This window comes from Panicum hallii, chromosome 8, assembly GCF_002211085.1.
Source record: "Panicum hallii strain FIL2 chromosome 8, PHallii_v3.1, whole genome shotgun sequence".
In the NCBI taxonomy this organism is placed as follows: Eukaryota; Viridiplantae; Streptophyta; class Magnoliopsida; order Poales; family Poaceae; genus Panicum; species Panicum hallii.
This window is the reverse complement of record NC_038049.1, coordinates 39,556,472-39,576,013: the sequence shown is the minus strand read 5'-3', so window position 1 is coordinate 39,576,013 and position 19,542 is coordinate 39,556,472. Positions and strand designations below refer to the sequence as shown.

At 44.0% G+C, this 19,542-nt stretch overlaps 2 protein-coding genes and 1 pseudogene across 2 annotated transcripts; 2 read left to right on the top strand and 1 right to left on the bottom strand.

Moving 5' to 3' along the window:
* Positions 1 to 1,034: 1,034 nt before the first annotated feature.
* LOC112903803 (E3 ubiquitin-protein ligase RNF25) lies at positions 1,035 to 5,427 on the top strand. The gene is made up of 8 exons (XM_025973004.1): positions 1,035 to 1,133; positions 1,314 to 1,514; positions 2,321 to 2,359; positions 2,881 to 3,018; positions 3,575 to 3,714; positions 3,800 to 3,870; positions 4,446 to 4,561; positions 4,762 to 5,427. Exons 1-8 carry the CDS (start codon positions 1,035 to 1,037, stop codon positions 5,164 to 5,166), a joined length of 1,209 nt encoding a protein of 402 aa, XP_025828789.1. The 3' UTR covers positions 5,167 to 5,427.
* A 4,764-nt stretch (positions 5,428 to 10,191) lies between these two features.
* Positions 10,192 to 12,638, bottom strand: LOC112903802 (annotated as a pseudogene).
* A 5,121-nt stretch (positions 12,639 to 17,759) lies between these two features.
* On the top strand, positions 17,760 to 19,109 carry LOC112903801 (aspartic proteinase nepenthesin-1-like). Its single transcript, XM_025973003.1, has one exon. It carries the CDS (start codon positions 17,760 to 17,762, stop codon positions 19,107 to 19,109), a length of 1,350 nt encoding a protein of 449 aa, XP_025828788.1.
* Positions 19,110 to 19,542: the final 433 nt, after the last annotated feature.

The window sequence follows — 19,542 nt, the reverse complement described above, 5'->3', positions numbered from 1 at the left end:
CAGTACAAAGACAGCTTTCGTAAGATTCAAGATAACTTGACGCGAGCGTTACATGCACTGACTTGTCACGGCAGAGACGACGTGGGGACCTCCAGTTCGTCTCATGCGTCCGCCCACGTGTACACAGCTGGCCCGTCGATCTCTGCAGCACCGCACGCAGCGTCCAGCGGTACTGCCGCTAGTTCCAGCTGTAAGTCCTTTATAATTGCCATTTCGATCAACTTTGATTTACACGACTAATTTCATTTGTTTTTATAGTCATGCACTCAATGGCAGTGGGACCTCCTCCTGCAAGAATGGAGCCTCAGACGTTTGGCGTCTATACTCCAGGAACATCTCTCCCGTCGGGTTCGATGCCAGCTGCTCCGTACTCTCAGGGCTATACTCAGCATGCATGGTCGATGGGAGCTTATGCACACGGTGGTCCATTCGGTGTGCCGGACTGGGACGACTGGGAGGACGGCTCCGCCACTTGGTCGGAGTTAGTGGGCGGCGGCGCCGGGCCTGACATCATTGGTCCCTCCCAGACGTATGACGCTACAGGTGCACAGTCCCAGGATGACCCGTTCACGCCTGCACCTCCTCCGCCTCGTCCTCACCGTGCTCCAGATGCATTTACGTACTCGGAGGACCACATACGCCGACGGGCTAGGACTAAGGGGGGAGGACGAAGAAAGCGCGAGGTCCGGGACAGGCGGGGTAGATACTCCTGATTCGGTGGACTTTTTATATTTAAACTATTTTTGTATGATACTATTTTTTAATTAGTTGATGTATCGTACTATCATAATATTTGGATTCTACGTTGCAAAACGTTATCGTTTAACCATCTTCATACGAGTTTTAGATACAGTAATCTTCTTCGTAAAATTAAATTAAAATTTTATACGTATACAAAAGAGTATGGCGAATAAATATTAATTTGAAAAAATCTGAATTTCAAATAGTTTGTAAAACATAAATTCCAACAAAAAATAACAAAAAAGATAAGCAGGGGTACCTCCCGCCCACTGGCCGGGCTAGATGCCTGCCTCATGGACCTCTTCGCGAATAAGAAAATTTTCTTATTCGCGAACCCTCAGGAGGAGCCTGGAAATATTTCTGGAACCTCCCGCCAGCTGGATGGGCGGGAGGTCCCCAGCCCCACGCCTCCCGCCCGATCAACGGACGGAAGGTACCCATTTTTCCAATTTTTCCCAACCGGCGCCCCTTTTTCGAATTTTATTTTTTAAGCATTTTTTTAAAAAACTCGGAATTTCCTCAACCAACGTTTTCTAAAAGAAAAAGAAAAGACCCTTTTTTTTCTTGTTCAGAGAGACCAGAGACGGAAGGGGAAAAAAAATCGGCGGCGACTGGAGGCGATGGCGGCGCAGGCGGAGGCGGAGGAGGAGGTGCGGCTGGAGCTGGAGGCGGTGGCGGCGGTGTACGGCGACGACGTCCGCGTGCTCCGGGACCTCCCGCCCCACCTCGTCGTCCACGTGCGGCCCCGCACCGCCGACGACTCTTCACAGCAGGTCCGCCTCGCCGCGCCTCTCCCCCCCGCGGTTAACCTATCTTTCCCTGCTGGCCCTAGCGGTTTCCCCATCCTCGCGGTCGCAGGGTGCTGTGGGTCGCGGACGGAGGACTCGCGCTATCGATCCGCCGGCTGGCCGGCCCTCTGGTGTGATGTGCCCGGTGGTGTCAAAGTAGTAGCCGGTGCTCTGCTTGAGTTGCCGCCTGTTCTGAGGTGAACCCATTGGGGCGGTTAGTTAGTGGTTCAAGTGTAATCCATTGGGGCGATTAGTTAGCTGTGGGCTTACAGATTGATTAATTTTAGGGTGTATCTATAGTGTCATGAGTCATGACCCTGATGCTTTGTTAGTTAACAGTTTACTTTGATCAATTGTTGTGGCAATCGGTTGCCATAATTGACCTGACACCGCTGTCACGGCAGGCGCAGGGGTATATGCTTAGGAGCTGAGTAGTCAAGTGGACCTTCAGTTTGATTTCCATCAGACAGTTAAGAATAAAATGTATGTGACTTTATGTTGGAAATTCAACCTGGAGGACTAAGAGGCTAAGCACAAGAGCCGCACTATGCTTAGGTGGATGTAGTCCTTACTTTTCTCCCCTAGGACTAGTAACTTGTTGGTGTTTTGATAAAAATCCCTTTCTGTAGAGATTTATTTACTGTTTCGCTTCGTAGACATTGACATTGCTCATGGCGTCAAATGCATGCTGGTACTGTGATCAAAGTTGCCCTAAATTCCACCTGTTTCCATTAGGAGATATACATTTTTATCCATTTGTGTTAATGTTAGGTGTCTTTCTCTCTTTTCAGTTTGTGGAGCTCTTGCTTGGAATTAAAGCATCTTCACAGGTACGAACCTTTACCACCATATGAGTTTCTTATCATCTATCCACCCTGGATTATATGGTTAGAAATAACTGTACAACTACTAGAAGTCAATTGATCGACGTTGTAATTTTGAAGAATATGCCTACAAGCATTAGAGTTTACATGTACATTTAAACAGGTATGTTTCAACGATGCATAGAGATAACTTGCTGGTTGGAATGATGCCAAGATCTAACAACTTTTCTTCTCTGAAATTTTTGTGTCTTGAATGCACTGTTGGGGTTTCATCATGTTGAATGGAATGCTATAATGCTTGTTGTATCATAGGTTTTGAACAAAAGATATATCACGAAAGCATTTCAAATTACAAAGCTTGTATGATCATTTGATATTGGTGCTTGTAACCTTATTCTACGGTATCATTACATGCTTGTGCCATTCTCCCAGAAACATCCTTGTTCATAATACTCTGTAGATGGTTAAATTTTTGCTCATTTGTTAATGCACTTTTCATTTATGGCATTGCCGTATTGTATTTGCAGTATCCAAAGGAACCACCTCATATTTATGCTGTGGAAAGTAAGGGCCTTGATGAGAATCGACAGTCATATCTTATTAGCAGCATCCAGAACAAGGCAAAAGAGCTTTCCAACTACCCAATGCTTGTTACTTTATGCGAGGTATTCATTGTATTTTGCTCTATGTACAGTACAGACCAAGATTTGTTTCCTCTCATAAGGTTCAAAAGTTTTTTCACAATTGTATTAGGTTAGTTGAAACAATTCTTGATTTTTCATGTATAATTAAAGTGCCGTGGTGCTTGATGTATAGCGTTAGACCCCTTTAATAAGATGTGGTATCTTAAATTCTTGATGCTTTTGAATTGTGTAATACACTAGGCTTCTCAAACTATGATATCTTTAGGCAACTATCAAATGGTATTTTCTACATGAATATGTTATTAAATAATTTATAGGTTAGATATAATCGTAATAAGTGATGAAAGAGCGAGAAATGATGCCAAGCTTGTGTTTGTATTTTTGTGTCAGAATTCCCCAAATCACACCCTCTGAATGTTCCACATGCCTCCATATCCACTTGTCAGTGGGTATCAAAGGAATTTTGTTGTAGGAATCTATTAATGCCCATCATAACAATTGTTGTCCAAGAGGATGGACTATGGAGATGGATAGTGATACCATTTCTTTCACATGATTTAAGTAACTTCACGTGCAGGAAGCTGGAGAGATCCTCTCGAATATGAATCATCCAGCAGGGGATTGTCCACTGTGCCTATACCCTTTGGTGGGAGAGGATAAGGATGGCTCTGAGTTGCCTTTTATGAAGTTGATGTCATGCTACCACTGCTTCCACAGGTCAATAAGTTATGCATTGACAGAACTGTACTGTAGTGCAAGTAATTTATTCTCTCTAATGCTAGCTTATACTTTGGTATTGCAGTAACTGCATTATGAGATGGTGGGAATGGCTCCAACATGGTGATGCTAACCCTAAGGAGCATAATACTGGAGGTGTGAATACTGTTTCTTGTTTGTCCAGCTTCCCTTCTATTTGAAAATTTGATCATAGTATGTAGAATTGTTTCATGGACTCCTGAATCATAGCTGCTGACAAAGATTAGTAGGTTGATGATAGATATCTAAACAACACCTGCTTACTTTATTAGTTAGATTGATATTTAATACCTGAACCAAAGCTGCTCCCAGAGATTATTATTCCCATGGAAAAATTTTCATTAAATTTTTGCCTGACATGAAGTCAATAGTATGCTGCCTCTTGTGAATTGTACTTAGGCTGTAGGCTTTTAGTCCATTCTGAAACAATGAGTATAGTTAGATCGTGGTAGCACTATTTTGCTGAATTCCTATTGTAGCGAAGCACATCAAATTGGCAGCATTTGGGATTATTCATTTCTCTCTTACAGTGTCATTGGCATTCTATCGACAGCTCAGGGCATAAAACTGTAAATTATTCCATACATGTGGTTAACATTTTTGTTCATTGATTCCTTATGCTAAATGTTATTAATCTTAACTTGTGTAACTAGTCATTGATCCTTCTAAGGAATACGATTTGTCCAGCTCAGGCAAGCATTATAATGTGAATCAGCACAAAGGATTTTGTCCAGTTTGCCGCAAAGTGTTTGATGAGAAGGATATTGAGCATGTTCATGATCTGTTGGGTGAAAGTACTTCCCAGCTGGTATGTGTCAGATATGATTCATGTACAATAGAACAGTTTCTACATTTGCAGGCACTGCCAGTTTAAGTTTACTCTTCATTCAAGCCTTGATCTTGATATTAGAGGCCATATCACTGTTGCCCACTCTATCATATAATCCTTATCTTACCTAAATGAGGCCCACCATAACACTTTTCCTGTTTCCACATGTTCACCTCTAGGCATCATTGACCCTTGACCTGGGTGAAGATGAAAAGAAATTGCTCCATTCAGAGGCAGAGCAAATCAGGAGAAAAAGAATCGAATCACTTTTTAATCTTCAGCAAGAAAGAAACGGCCTTATTGAACCGAAGAAAGACCTTGCCATACAGCCAGGAATGTACGTCACTCTCCCTCCCAGCACACCAGATACAGCTGCAGGAGAGAACGTTGATCCCAGCGAGGACACCACTACTTCCACCTCAGAAACAGAGCAACGCAGCCAGGCAAACAACACTACCAGCAATAAGCCCAAGAATTCTGGATATCGAAGGAGAAATCGAGCCAATGCGTCAAGAAGGCAGCCTCACGGCCAGCCTGGTAGGCAACAGTGGCAGAGGAAAGAAGCAGACACTTCACACCATTAACATTGAAGCAATGAGGAGGATTCGAGTTGTTTTATTTTTTCATCGGTTATGTATATTGATGGTGTGCCCGGAATACATGCATGGCATGACGCAACAGCATGGTTTTGATGCTGTTGCCACCAAGAGAGTTAAGAGCAGTTTATGCATGCAAAGGGTCCGTGGAACACTGGAATTTCTTTCAGTGCGTAGGAGTTCATGTCACTGCAATATTGAACCTAAGCATGTTAAGAAACACTAGAAATAAAGCACAGCGTTCTTACATATTGTCCGTACTTTTTTTTTGTCATTCCCATTTCCCAGGTACCCAGTTGAATTGCTTTGTGATAATCGCACGTGAGACTTGTCCCAGGTACCACTTGCAATGACTGCTTGAGACATATGGGTTACATTTTGGGCTTTGGGCAACTGGTGTGCAAAATATGTAGCGGAACTTAGGAACGTGACCCTGTATTGTTTACAAATTTTGACTCCAACTAAAACATAGCTACTACACAAGTAGCAATCCAAGTTCTGCCATATCCATGTATTCAAGGCATTCAAGATTTGTAAGGTTCGTTGGAATATTCCTATTGTGTCAAAAATTTTCACAAATGATTGAAAGTTTCCAGAAAAAGTAGAAAAATTGTTGTTGCTTAGTATCACAGATGTAATCACTATACTTCCAAAGCACACGGGTAGTTCTCCCTCAAGAAGATTGTTGGCTATGTTTAGAAGTGGCAAGCTCTCACAGATTCGTATATACGACTAGTGGTGAGATTGGAGAGCAGAGAGAACACACTGAGCTTTGGAGCACACTGAGAACACACTTAGGTTCCAAAACCCACCAGATGCAATGGGATGGTCTAGTTAGCTGTTGAGAGATGGAGCAACTGAAGATTTAAGGTTTAGGTGTGGGAGCGATTGATTTGCACTTGCAAGCGAGCAATAAGAAAGGTCACGGACCCTCAGAGAAAGGAATCATGACCACGCGAGGCCAATCAGATACGGTGCTGAGTCCCAAATAGCTGAGGTCAAGATACTTGAGGAAAGGAAGACGAGTTAGCCATGACACATCCAAAGAGTTGGTATTAGACATTCTGAACAGGTCAAGGCATTGGAGCCTTGAAAGGTTACCAAGCTGACGAGGAACTGTACCAAGAAAACCTATGCCGGAGAGGCTTAAGGTACTACTTGAGGTTCCTGAGGGAGCCCAGGAACTCTGGAATACGACCAGTTGAACTTAGAGCTTGTGTCGGAGTACATGATCTTCATGGTAGGTGGAAGGGATGTACAAGATCCTTCAATTACAATGCCTCTGGCATCGGGCACCTGCTTACGTGATGCCATCTTAGTCCACCTATGCAACACATAATTACTAGGTATTTCATTATTGCATGGCTCCGCCTTGAGGACTAAGATGATGTGAGAACAAAGAATGCCAATAGACCCAAACAATTTGCAAGAACATGTTGTAGCTAGTGAACTTCCCTTATCGTGCGTCTACTATCCCTACTTCGTGTGATCTTTTCCTCTCCAACCTGTTCCACATGCAAAGTCTACGTACAGCGTTTGGGAAGACATCTTCATGCTACTAAGGTCCTCATCAGTAATGATCAGCCTAGGTGCAGCCCCTTCCATTGCTTTCAAAAAGTTCTTGAATAGCCATTTGTACGACTCTTTATTCTCATTTGATAAAAAAGCAGCGCCGAATGCGATACATGACTTGTGATGATTTGTACCGTCCTCTTTGTAATTAATTGGCTCCTGTGACCAGTCGTCAACAACACTGTCAACAACATCTTAACTACACCGACTTCAATGTCGTTGTGTGCAAATGATCAGTACGTGTCCCAACTATAATCTACTATGTAATCTTGATTTATATTAGAGAGTACAACTATCTAGCATGTTAGAGAGTTACATGCTAGTATGTTTGTTTGTTGTCATGATTTATACGCTTAATTTAATGGCACAGTTGCATAATTTTCAACAAGACGTATCTACCGTGTTGTCACCAAACAATCTTACTATTAGTAATTGGAGGCTCCTTTTGAAACCTTCACGTGAAGTCACCTAAAATCCTAGGTGGACAACCTAGAAAATAAGAGAAATCATAGAAATTCTCTAAAAAAAGAAAAATATCTAGCCATCAATTGGTAGAATGTAATCATTATTTATAATAATAGTATTATGAAGAAATAGCCTAAAATGACGGGGCCTATTAGCAGGGCTCCTTAATTGTATGGTAGGCCAATCAAGTACCCCACGTGCGCTCTCCCCGCCTTTCCATTCTTTTTTGTTATCAAAACTTTTTCAAATACATATATTTGCAGATAAATTTATGGGGAAAAAATTTATATGAAAGTTGTAGACAAAAAAGTTTCAAAAAAGAAAATCTGAAACCAAACATTCAAGGACAAAAATTTGAAATGAAAAAAATTTGGAAAAACTCAGAAACAAAAACTTGCATCCAAAAATTTGGAGAAAAAAATTATGAAACAAAAATTAGGGATTCAGGATAAAAAAATTTGAATCAAAATATCAAGAAAACAAATCGGGAAAAAATTAAACAAAAAACTAAAGAAAGAATTGGGAGCAAAAATAGGATAAAAAAAGATAAAGAGGGGGAAAATCCGAACAGCAAAATTGTGCGGCCAGGATCTGACGAACCCTAGCGCGCCTACCGCCGGTCCCTGGTCGTCGTCTTCTCATGGACCGACGCACCGTCGCTCGCGTCGTCGCCGCTCCTTGGTGGCTTCGCGATCTCCGGCGCCGCCGCTCGCTGAGGGCTTCACGCCCTCTCTGCAGCTTGGATCCGCTGTTGCCGCCGCAGGATTCACCGCCCGACAACACACCATACCGTGGTCCCCCTCTCGCTGGTCCACCTCTCAGAAGAGAGCGAAAAGAGAAAAAAAGGGAATGTGCGGAGGAGCTATGGCTCTGGTGAAGCAACAAATGATCATGCATGGGTCTACCACTGGTAAACGAGTCAAGATCCACCGCTGACTCAAGAAGTTACGGGCGACTGTAGATTTAGCTTCTCCCGCTAAATTACCCACGTATGCTATTATAGAAACCGCAAACGCAGCCGCGAGCGGATCAGTATGCGCAACAACTGCTATCGTTAGGTCTGATGACCCCAGAGATTACCGGTTGCATCTTATCTGCGTGATAAAGGAAGGAATTAATACTCTGCACCTTTAAAAAGATCAGATGTTGGGTTCACCTAATCCGAGCATCTTAAAAATGCAAGTACGTAAGCATAAAAATGAGAAATAAAGGGCACAGCCTTTGTAGCTTAATTTGCAGGGTACGGGAGTCTTTGTTCAGCACATTATTTTTCATATAATCTATCGCTGCTTCTTGATCTCTCTTCCTTATTAAATCTAAATTAGAGATAATCTTTATCCTAGAGAATCGGTAGTTAATCCAACTAAGAAACTAGATACCTATCTGTCCATATACAAAGAGTGTTGGCATCCGTCCGAAAAGATCATATGATTTTGTACTACTCCCGTCAACTAGAAAGCCACCACAACTCAAATAATTTATCTGTTGTTTTGGCTGCTACTTTCATCAACAGAAAGGTACGGACAATTCGCCTCTCGCCATTCTTCTTGAACAATTGCGAAGTCCCACGTTTGTATTCCTACCAAATCTGTTTCACATGATCGATGTTTTATACCATAAGTTTTGTATAGAAAAATAGCTCAATTTTGTATTCCTTCTTAGTCTATCTCAAAAGATCGTTGTTACTATCTAATGGTTGTAGTCTCATATTTGTATATACAGTAACTATTGTATAGAAAAATAACCTAATTAGATCCACCACCACTTTGCTGATGCAGTTGAACAAAAGTTGCTATGGTGAGCAAAATCTTAAGTGAAATTAGATCAGGAAAGAACGGTGGAAAATCAAGGCAAGGGTAACCAGCTTATGCAACGCAATATTGCTCGGTGGCGATGAACAGTTAAGTGTTGACATGATCCGTATTGATCAGTAGGTATAATAGTTGTTCACTAGGATTGTATTTTTGGGATTATTTTTAGTTTACAAATTATTAATGATGATGAAAAATCAGGGGACCATGATGCGTGGAGTTATCAATAAGGCCTATATAGAAAAAAATCAAACCACTAATTTAGGAAGGTAATGTGTACATCATTGCAAATGTCACACCAGCAGCATAGAAATATCGGCCAGTGAAAAATGACAAGATACTCAACTTCTTGCCCACAACTACTCTAAAAAAGATCAAAGATACAAGAAGATATTCCAAAGTATATTTTCAAGTTCTTCAGCACAGATATACTTTCTGAAAGAATAAATGTGGACATGTATCTCTCAGGTAAAACATCACAGACTTTATAATTTTTTACACTATTTCTCTCATTCAATAGCCATCTAATAATAATTCATATTTATAGTCATAGATATTTAAAAGATAAGCAAATTTAGCAATTTTCTATCATAGTTTGCGCTATAATATTCAAATTGTATTGATCTCGCTCCCAAGAATAAAATGCTCATTAATATAATATGTACTATTAAAGTATTATGAATCTATGTTGCAGATTGTGTGATCCTTCTTATGATGCCATAAATGTAAGGAAATTAATACATACAACAATTTGATCGATTGTTCACCGTGATGAATTTATAAAAAAAACCTTCTAATATTAATGTCACCTACAAATGCTAGCCCGTGCGGGAGTATGGGTTGATGTACTAGTATAATTCAACGGTGATGATGTAGATGTATACCTGCTTCTTCAACTTGCACTGACATGATAAGTCCACGCACAGTAGTATTGACGTTGGAATCACGGGGACATGGAAACCGGATGGACAGAAATACATATTGACGGCATAGTTCTTACTTTGACTTTAAAAACATAATCGAGACAATATAATTAATTGACGGCATAGTTCTTACTTTTACATAGTTGCAGTTGCCTACTTTGTCAGTATTGCCAAGTAACAACCACGAGCACATACGATTTGTCATTCAGGTTGTCGAAGATGTGGAAGCAATCAATTATCCATCATTGCTTGAATAAGAGGGCAAAGAAAACTGCCCAGATACCTGCTACGAAGCCGCATCCAAGTCCAATGTAAAAGAATTCTAGCCCAGGATTCTCTTTAGTTCTCTTAGACCGACCTTGTTTCGACGCATCAATGCCCGAACAAATTTTCTTGAGAGGAGGCCCACAAAGACCAACATTGCCAGTATATATAGATGGATTTGCTGCATATAGGCTGTCAAGTTGTGATCCAGATGGTATTCTTCCTGTAAGATTGTTGTATGACAAATCCATGAAACTTAAGAATGTTAAATTTGACAGACTTGCTGGTATTTCACCAGAAAGATTGTTGCTTGAGAAGTCAAGTGACTCCAAAGATTGCATGACTCCGGTCCTACTTGGAACGTCCCCGATGAAGTGGTTCCGTGACAGATTCAAATTAAGAAGTCCGTCAAGGGTAGTTAGTTCTTCTGGAATTTCACCAGTTATATTGTTGAAAGATAAGTCAATGACCTTCATATTCATACCAACAATTCTAGGAATGGAACCATAGAAAATCTGCTGCCCTTTTAGGAATGTAGAAAAATTGTGGGAGTAAACCTTTACATGAAAAGCACTGGAACAGATTTGTTTTAGATATTTCAGTTTCAGTGATTTTAACTTTGATAGGCCACCGGGTAACGAACCTGATAAATTATTGTCTGATATATCCAAGTATTGAAGGCACGCAAGATTGGTAAGGTTCATTGGGATGTTCCCAGAGAACATATTTTGACGTAGCCGTAGAAACCGTAGCCTCTTTAATTTTCCAATCCATTCGGGCAAACTCCCATAGAACATGTTTCCAGATAAATCCAAGACTCGAAGCTTTTCGCTGTTTTGCAAAGCTGATGGCAACATTCCAGAAAAACCATTGTTACTTAAATCTATAAACAACATCACTTTGTTCCCAAAGCAATTGGGTAGTTCTCCCTCGAAATGATTGTTGGCTAAGACTAAGGTTCTCAACCCTTTACATCTGCAAATAGATCTCGGAAGACGACCAGTGATGCTATTCGAGGCTATGGACAGCACTTGAAGTTTTGGAAGCCCAATGTTTGCAGGTAGAGATCCTGACAAGGAGTTGATGCAGATGTCCAAATAGGTTGGATTCCATGGAAGCTTTGGTAATTGACCGGTTAACGTGTTGTTATTAAGGTCGAGTTCCTCCAATGATGACATAATCTCCATATTTGCCGGCAATTGTCCACTAAGTTTATTCCTTGACATGGACAAATATCTAGCATCTGAAAAGGCTCTAGGTAACCAATCCGGAATCTTGTCATTTATGCCTGTACTCGAGATATCAAGATAATCTATGTCCACCAGCCATTGCAACCAGGCAGGAAAGAGCGGGCCCATTCCGCACGTCGCAAAGTTAGCACTTCGCAGTCTAAATGGAGGCTGCCATTTCGAACTGATTTCAATCTTCAAGGAATTTGAAGACAAATCGATGTGTTGCAAGCTTTTTAGGCTTCGAAAGTGTTCCTCTGTGATGACACCATTCAAGTTGTTGTAAGAGACGTCTAGGGTCCTTAAACCGCCAAGGTAACTTATAGATTCTGGCAGGGGACCTGTAAAGTTGTTCCAGCTGAGGTCAAGGATCCTTAAGCCAGTTAAATTATTCCCTATAAACTCTGGGAGAGGTCCTGCATAGCTGTTCCGACTGAGATCTAGACTGACCAAGCTTGTCAACTGCCCCACCCACTCTGGTAGTGTTCCACTAAGAGAGCAACCAGAAAGGCGAAGGAATCTTAGAGAAGGAGGCCTACTAACCACATGGGGCCAGTCGGTTACTGTGTTGAGGTTCACCGAGTCAAGGTTAAGGTACTGAAGGAAACGTAGATGTGCTAGCCATGACACATCCGTTGAGTATGTAGCTCCCATGCCGGAAAGGTCAAGATACCGCAAAGCTGTTAAGTTTCCGAACAGCGGAAGCACACGGCCATGGAAATTTATGCCGGAGAGGTTGAGATACTTGAGGTTTCTGAGGGAGCCCAAGAACTCCGGGATGCGACCCGTGGATCCACTGAGGTTATTATTGTTGCTTAGATCGAGGTGTTGCAGGTGCTCCAAAGCAAGCAAAGAGTGACTTATCTGACCAACCAAAGCTGTGCCACTGTAAATAGTGTCGTAGCTGGGGTTACCAAGTCGAAGCTCGAGGACATGGCCGGTGCGGTTGCTGCACCGGACGCCTCTCCATCGGCAACAGTCCTGCAGCTCGCTCTGGCCATCCGGCTGCCGCCACAGGTGGAGAATGCCGGCCGGTCGCGGGTGATGCCTCGCTTGAAGGCCAGCAGGGCGTCCCTCTCGTGTGGCACGCAGGTTGCGCCGGCATTGGCGTCGGCATGGGTGGTCATGAGGAGGAGGAAGCTGCAGGTGGCGGCTGCCAGCAGGAGCTGCACCAACTTGGGGCCTGGGCGACGCATGGTTGGGGCGTGGACTGGTGGTGATGCTGCACGTTTCATCATGGTTACTAGCTCGATCTTTAAATAAAAGCTTGAGACATGGTATAACCACTCTTGAATTTCTACTGCGTTGGGTGGTTGCAGCGTCGCTGTCCGCCGGGAGTGGAGATACAAGGCAATTGCTGGGCAACTAGTTCATCATGGACACTATGTCCGCACCGGGTTTGATGTAGCTGGACAGGCTCAAGATTTTGACATTTTCTCAAGGCCGGGATTTTGGCACCTGACCTGCTAGCTCGAGCTCAAGGTCATGCAGCTGGAACCTAGATGTCCGGGCCGGGAAGCAAGCACGTAGGCAAACGATTTCGGATACGGAAAATTACTACCCTCAAACTATCACAAAACTCAGATTTTCAACTTTCAACTATAAAATTGAATAAGGAGACCATCCAACTCCCGATACCGGATAAATTTAACCCTTTGAGTGGTTTCAAAGGTTAGTTTTCATTTTGTCAAAATTAAAAATATTCAAGTTTAAACTAAAAAATAATAAATAATTTATTTTAATTCAAAAAAATATGAACTAAGTATCAACAATTTTCTAAAAATATAACATATCTATTGGCACTCTACGTGTCAGTTATTCGAATCCAATTTTTTCATATTCCTATTATTTATTTACTTGTATTTATGCCTATTATTTTTAAATAAATAAGATTCAAATAAAGCAACAACAAGTAGGTTACATTTTTTTAAAAAAGTTGGTACTAGTTTCATATATTTTTGATTTAAAATGACTTAATTTTGTAAATTTTTAGATCTAATTAGGATTTTTTTAAAAATAAAAGATTCAAAACCACCTTTCAAACCACCAAAAGGACCAAATTTATGTTGTTTCGACAGTTGGATGATCCTCGTTATTATCCGGTTTCATTATTGAATGTTGAAAATCGGACTGGCAGTGTAAACTGGACTTTTGTCTTTCGGATATTAGTAGCCAGGGTATCAAAGAAATTGGATTTTATAAGCATAGGGCCTGCTGCCCCGCCTTACGACGTGGCGCACTCACACGTTCGATTGGCACCGGAAGACTGAGATCAAGCCACGTCACCTAAGGGCTGATACGACGTGGCTCAATCTCAGCCCTCCGTTGCTGAATCGATGGCTGTGAGTATGGGTAGGCATGTGACACTAGGTCACAAAGTATCTTCAAGGGTAACAAAAGGGAATCTCTAATCTCCAAAGACGGAATCCTTGTGAACTTTTCCTAGATCAAGTTACACTGTACAACTATATACCCAACGTCAGATCGTGAGCTCAAGTTGCTAGAGACCTTCCTATATCAATTGCTGTTTCATAGCCATGGCCTCATTCACATGCGAGTAACAGCATATGTGAGTGATTTATATGAGTTGGTTGGGTACTTTGTCCTATATATATGTTTTTATTTTTTTTTAACCATGTCTAGACACGTTTTTCATTAAGAGGGAAGAAGAAATAGTCACCCATACATAAGTTTAGGCGCAAGGATCCTAAACTCACAAAGAAGACTCCTAGGATTTATATTACAAGGCCAACAATTGGCGACCAGATCCTCTACCAGATGCCGCAACAAAGGCAATAACCTTCTTAAAATCGGCAAAATCCCAGGCAACAGCTTCGTCCTGGATGCAAGACCAGAGTTCGAGAACGGTTTTGACCCGGGAATCAAATGTCCTCTGATTGCGCTCATTCCAGATCGTCCACGGTGAGAATGACCAAAGTATCAAAGGCCTTACGATCAACCTTGGCTAGTTTCTAGCGAGAAGAAGTCCACCAAGCAGCAAGATCAAAGCAGCGACCGTCCGGGTGAGCGCATGCCACCGAAGTCTTTGCAGTACAAGGTACCAGATCTGCCTTGCAAAAGAACAATTGAGCAACAAGTGTGAGATGGACTCGGTTTCTTGGGAGCAAAGCGCGCAGGTATCATCATCCTGCAAACTATGTCGTTTTTTTCTCTCGGCCGTCCAACAGCAATCGTAGAGGACCAACCAAACAAAAAAAATTGCATTTTCTTCAAACACTTGGCGCCAGGGATTTCAGTCTGCCCATTGAAGAAAGCTCGGTAAGCTGAAGCGGTGGAGAAGCACTGATCACTTGTCCATTTCCATAAGAACTTATCTGGCGTGTCCGGTCTCAAAAGAACTGCTCTATATATGTTTTTATAGAAGGTTAATGTCGGTAAGGCTTGTTAGGTTCGAGAACCAACAGCACACAAATTCGTTTTGGTGGAAGTGTAGTTGCCGGAGAGACCTAGCCACTCAAGACTAGCAAGGTTAAGGTGTTCTACGTAGTGACTGATTTGAACTTGCAAGCAAGCAGTCAGAAAGATCGAGGTAATTCAGAGAAGAGGAATCGTACGTGTTGACTAGGCAAGGCCAATCAGCTACTGTACTAAGGTTTACCATTCCGTGGTACTGTAGAATCTGTAGGCGTGTTACCTGTGACATGTTCTATCAGAATGTATCTTGCACATCAGAAATGTTAAGAAATTGCAACTCTGACAAGCTGCCAAGGTGAGCAGGCACTCTGCCGGAAAATGGTACGCCAGAGAGGTTTAGGTCCTTCACACTACTGACTACTAACTACCAGAAAACACGCTAAATACCATCTCAAAATACTGGTATAATACCACCCGGTACTAAAAAGGCTCCATAGCCTTCGGTCCATCTCAAAGTACCGGCATGAAGAAGACCAGGTACTAGAAGTCACCCTTTAGTACCGGGTGGGGTTCTCCAATGCTGTGTAGATAAGATGGTAGGGAAGGTATGCGCAAGGCAAAAGGTTGTGGGTTCAAATCCTGACCACTGCATGCGTGCGTATTTTGTGTGACTTGTGACGTGCGCGTGTGCGGGCCTCTTCCTAGGTTTAATATATTTTTTGACCCAAAATACTTTGGCACCGGGTGGAACCTTCACCCGGTACTAAAGAGGAACTTTGGTACTGGGTGTTTTACCCGATGACGTAGATCGATATTTTTAGTCTTGAATTTGCAGTACCGGTTGGGAAACCAGTGCATAAAGACCTTACCAACGGTACTATAACCAGTGCTACAAGGCCTTTTGCTAGTAGTGTCAGGTTCCTAAAAGAGCCCAAAAGTTCTGGAACTCCAAGCTGTTCATGCTAATAAGGTCAAGGTACTCCAGATGCTCCAGTGAAAACCAATCATCTGTCCGCCATCTCTCCATATCAAATCGACCTTTTGGTGCATAGTTGCGTCCATGTTCAACCCAAGGAATGCTTAGAACATAATGGAACTGGAATTCGACAAAACTAAGCAGTAGCTACATCAAGAGTGATTATGGGATTAGAAAATGATCTCCGGGATACAGTATTAATTAGGAACTCCCATATGACGAAAATGGATTTGGGACTAGAAATTATAGATCGAGCATTGGATATAAAAGGAACTCCCATATGATTAAGAGGGTGTTTGCAAATTCCTTTTTTGACTGTCTGTGCCAACTTGTAATACCCACAGCCCAGATGCGTGCCGGGTATTCGCATCGGCTTTGGTTGTGCCAGCTCCCGGTAAGCTGAGGTTTTAAGCCTGCACGGATGATACGGATGATGTGCTCTGCACAGTAGTTACCTAATATTGAGTGAATATCAAGCACCGGAAGTTATTTAAGAAGAAAACCAAAGATGTTTATGATTCCCCTGAAGTGATTACTTACTCTATCTTTTTTTAGTTACGCAATACAACTCAAACACTCATAACGCACGCACACTCACCTCTGTAAACAGACATATGCAAATCCTACCTCTATAAGTATCTTCGAAGACTGAGGCGGCAAATTTTCGAGATTGACGAAGTTACTAAAAGCGCCTCACTGTCGATGGAAATATCACATGCCACTGAAAGCACAATGCTGCTAAATTCTAGAAAATTTGCTCCCACAAAAAGTCGAACTGAGAATCTAAGGTGCTACTGAGACTCAAGAGGCTACGTATCCTTTCGCATCACTTATTTGCTCTAGGTTCATTCAACCATTCCTGATGGTGGGCTTCGCATATGAAGAAGAGCTGGTATAGAATGAGCCGTCACGGCCTGTGACGTGCAAAGTGGTGGTTGGGCCAGTTTTCATGGTCTAGAAGAATGAATTAGGTGTTTACAGTTTGTTTTTGCTGGAATTCCATTCCATCTTCGCGCAAAAAGATCCTTTATGCTATATATGTACATGATTGAATCTTTCTCTCAACTTATCTCCTTTTGTCCAGATTTATTTCACTTCTTACTTCTTAGGGCAAGTACAACGCTATTTTCAGATGACTGAACAGACAACCTCTACAATAGTTTGTTATTTTTTCTCCCGTAGTAGTACCATATTCCTTGAGTTGTGCAATGAAAAAAGAAAATATTGTGAGTAGTATGACAACGACAACTCATACAATAGTGAGTAAGTGGTCTTATCATAGTTCTTAAATTTAGCCTATGAAATTATTGTCACCTCATTCACTCTCTTTCCCCTCTCTCCTCCGCATCATCAAAAATTCAATATGGATTTGTATGAGATATCCTATGAAACCGCTGACGTGTAGCAATGTACTTACAACGCAATCTGTTATAGCGTCAACGGAACAACAGCTCTGCATACCATGAAAGAATTGATTGGAACAGCTTGCACCTCATGGTGCTGTGTATGTGTTTATTATAATACAAGGCCGGCTCAAGCTAAGGCCAAAACATTTACAACAAGGACTATAGACAATTCGAGTTACATAATTATATTGTGCTGTTCGGACTCGGGAATCTGGAGCTAGTCCTAAATCCTAATCCGAGGAGGCCGATACGAATCTGGATTGCTTATCACAGCAAGGACAAATGGCGGAATCAGGTTTAGAAACTAGAGGAGTCCCAACTCCCAAGTAGTAGGGGTTGTGCAGTTAGAGCCAATCGTATGGAGGTCTACTGGCCAATTCATGCATAATTATAGTAGGGTTCCGCTGCTGCTGATGACATCTAGTACGTCATTGCCCATAACAGAATGACTCTCCTATAAATAGACTTGCAAGTTTCAACTTGACTCTTCAAGCCAATCTAGCAGCTGCTATTAGAAATTCACTCTAGCTAGAGCTTTGCATCAGTCATCCATGCCGGTCATGGTCAGATCCATGGGTCCCATTCCCATGCAAGTCCTAACGACCTTACCCTTACTACTTGCCTCACTGCTCAGCAGCTCATCGGCGGCGGCGCCACCGCCGTCCGGCTACCGGTTCACGCTCACCCACGTCGACTCCAAAGGCGGCTTCACCAGGGCCGAGCTCCTGCGCCGCGCCGCGCACAGGAGCCGCCACCGCGCCGCCACGATGCTACCGGGTTACTCGTACTCCACAATGTCGTCCAGCTCGGACACCCGTCCCACCAGGCTCCGCTCGGGCCAGGCCGAGTACCTCATGGAGCTCGCCATCGGGACGCCGCCGGTGCCGTTCGTCGCGCTCGCCGACACCGGCAGCGACCTCACCTGGACGCAGTGCCAGCCCTGCAAGCTCTGCTTCGCGCAGGACACGCCCGTGTACGACCCCGCCGCCTCGTCCAGCTTCTCCCCGGCGACCTGCGCCAGCGCCTCGTGCCTCCCCGTGTGGAGCCAGAACTGCTCCGCCGCCGCGCCCTGCAGGTACCGCTACGTCTACGGCGATGGCGCCTACTCCGCCGGCGTCATGGGCGCGGAGACGCTCACCTTCGGCTCCGGCTCCGGCGGCGTCTCCGTCGGCGGCATCGCCTTCGGCTGCGGCGTCGACAACGGCGGCCTCTCGTACAACTCCACCGGCACGGTCGGCCTGGGCCGCGGGAGCCTGTCCCTCGTGGCGCAGCTCGGGGTCGGCAAGTTCTCCTACTGCCTCACCGACTTCTTCGACACCAGCCTGGGCAGCCCGGTCCTGTTCGGCTCCCTCGCCGAGCTGGCCCCCGGCGCCGCTGCCGCCGCGCACTCGACGCCGCTCGTGCAGAGCCCCTGGATCCCGTCGAGGTACTTCGTATCCCTCGAGGGCATCTCGCTCGGCGGCGCGCGCCTGCCGATCCCCAACGGCACCTTCGACCTGCGCGCCGACGGCTCCGGGGGGATGATCGTGGACTCCGGCACCATCTTCACCGTCCTCGTCGAGAGCGCCTTCAGGGTGGTCGTCGACAGCGTGGCCGGCGTGCTCGGCCAGCCGGTGGCGAACGCCTCCAGCCTGGACAGCCCTTGTTTCCCGGCCCCGCCCGGCGAGCGGCCGCTCCCGGAGATGCCCGACATGGTGCTGCACTTCGCCGGCGGCGCGGACATGAGGCTGCGCAGGGACAACTACATGTCCTTCAACCAGGAGGAGGCGGCGGCGTTCTGCCTGAACATTGTTGGGACGACGTCGTCGGTTTCCGTGCTGGGAAACTTCCAGCAGCAGAACATACAGATGCTGTATGACATCACCGTAGGGCAACTGTCGTTCGTGCCAACCGACTGTAGTAAACTCTGAAGTCTGGACTGTACAGTCCAGTTTTCTGAATCCTTGCTTTCAATATTTCAACTCCTTGTTGTTTCAGTTACTTGCACACTTCAAATGAGGATGCACTTTCTTGGGCATGCATGACTTGTTGGTAGATTGTTTCCTCTATCTAATTAGCTACCCCCATTGTCCAATAATACTTGGCGGCGGCACATGCGGGTGGCCTGCTCCTTTGAGGCTAGGATTAGGGCTTTCAGAGGACTTAGGCAGTTACGAAATGTAGGATTGGAGCTGCTTTATAAGATAATGGGACAAGCCAAACGTATGCAAGCCGTTGGTAATTACCATCTCGAGTGTTATCCGTGCATACAAATGAACGCGCGCCGGTGCAGCGTTGTGCACTCCGTGCACTACCACATAGACATTATCACTGCCGGTTCGTAACCCTCCATCACCACCGGTT

Coding starts and splice junctions, on each gene's coding strand:
- LOC112903801 (XM_025973003.1), top strand. CDS start 17,760: ATGGTCAGATCCATGGGTCCCATTCCCATGCAAGTCCTAACGACCTTA.
- LOC112903803 (XM_025973004.1), top strand. CDS start 1,035: ATGGACCTCTTCGCGAATAAGAAAATTTTCTTATTCGCGAACCCTCAG. Junction 2,360..2,880: donor GAATTAAAGCATCTTCACAG/GTACGAACCTTT, acceptor TTGTATTTGCAG/TATCCAAAGGAACCACCTCA. Junction 3,715..3,799: donor TGCTACCACTGCTTCCACAG/GTCAATAAGTTA, acceptor TTGGTATTGCAG/TAACTGCATTATGAGATGGT.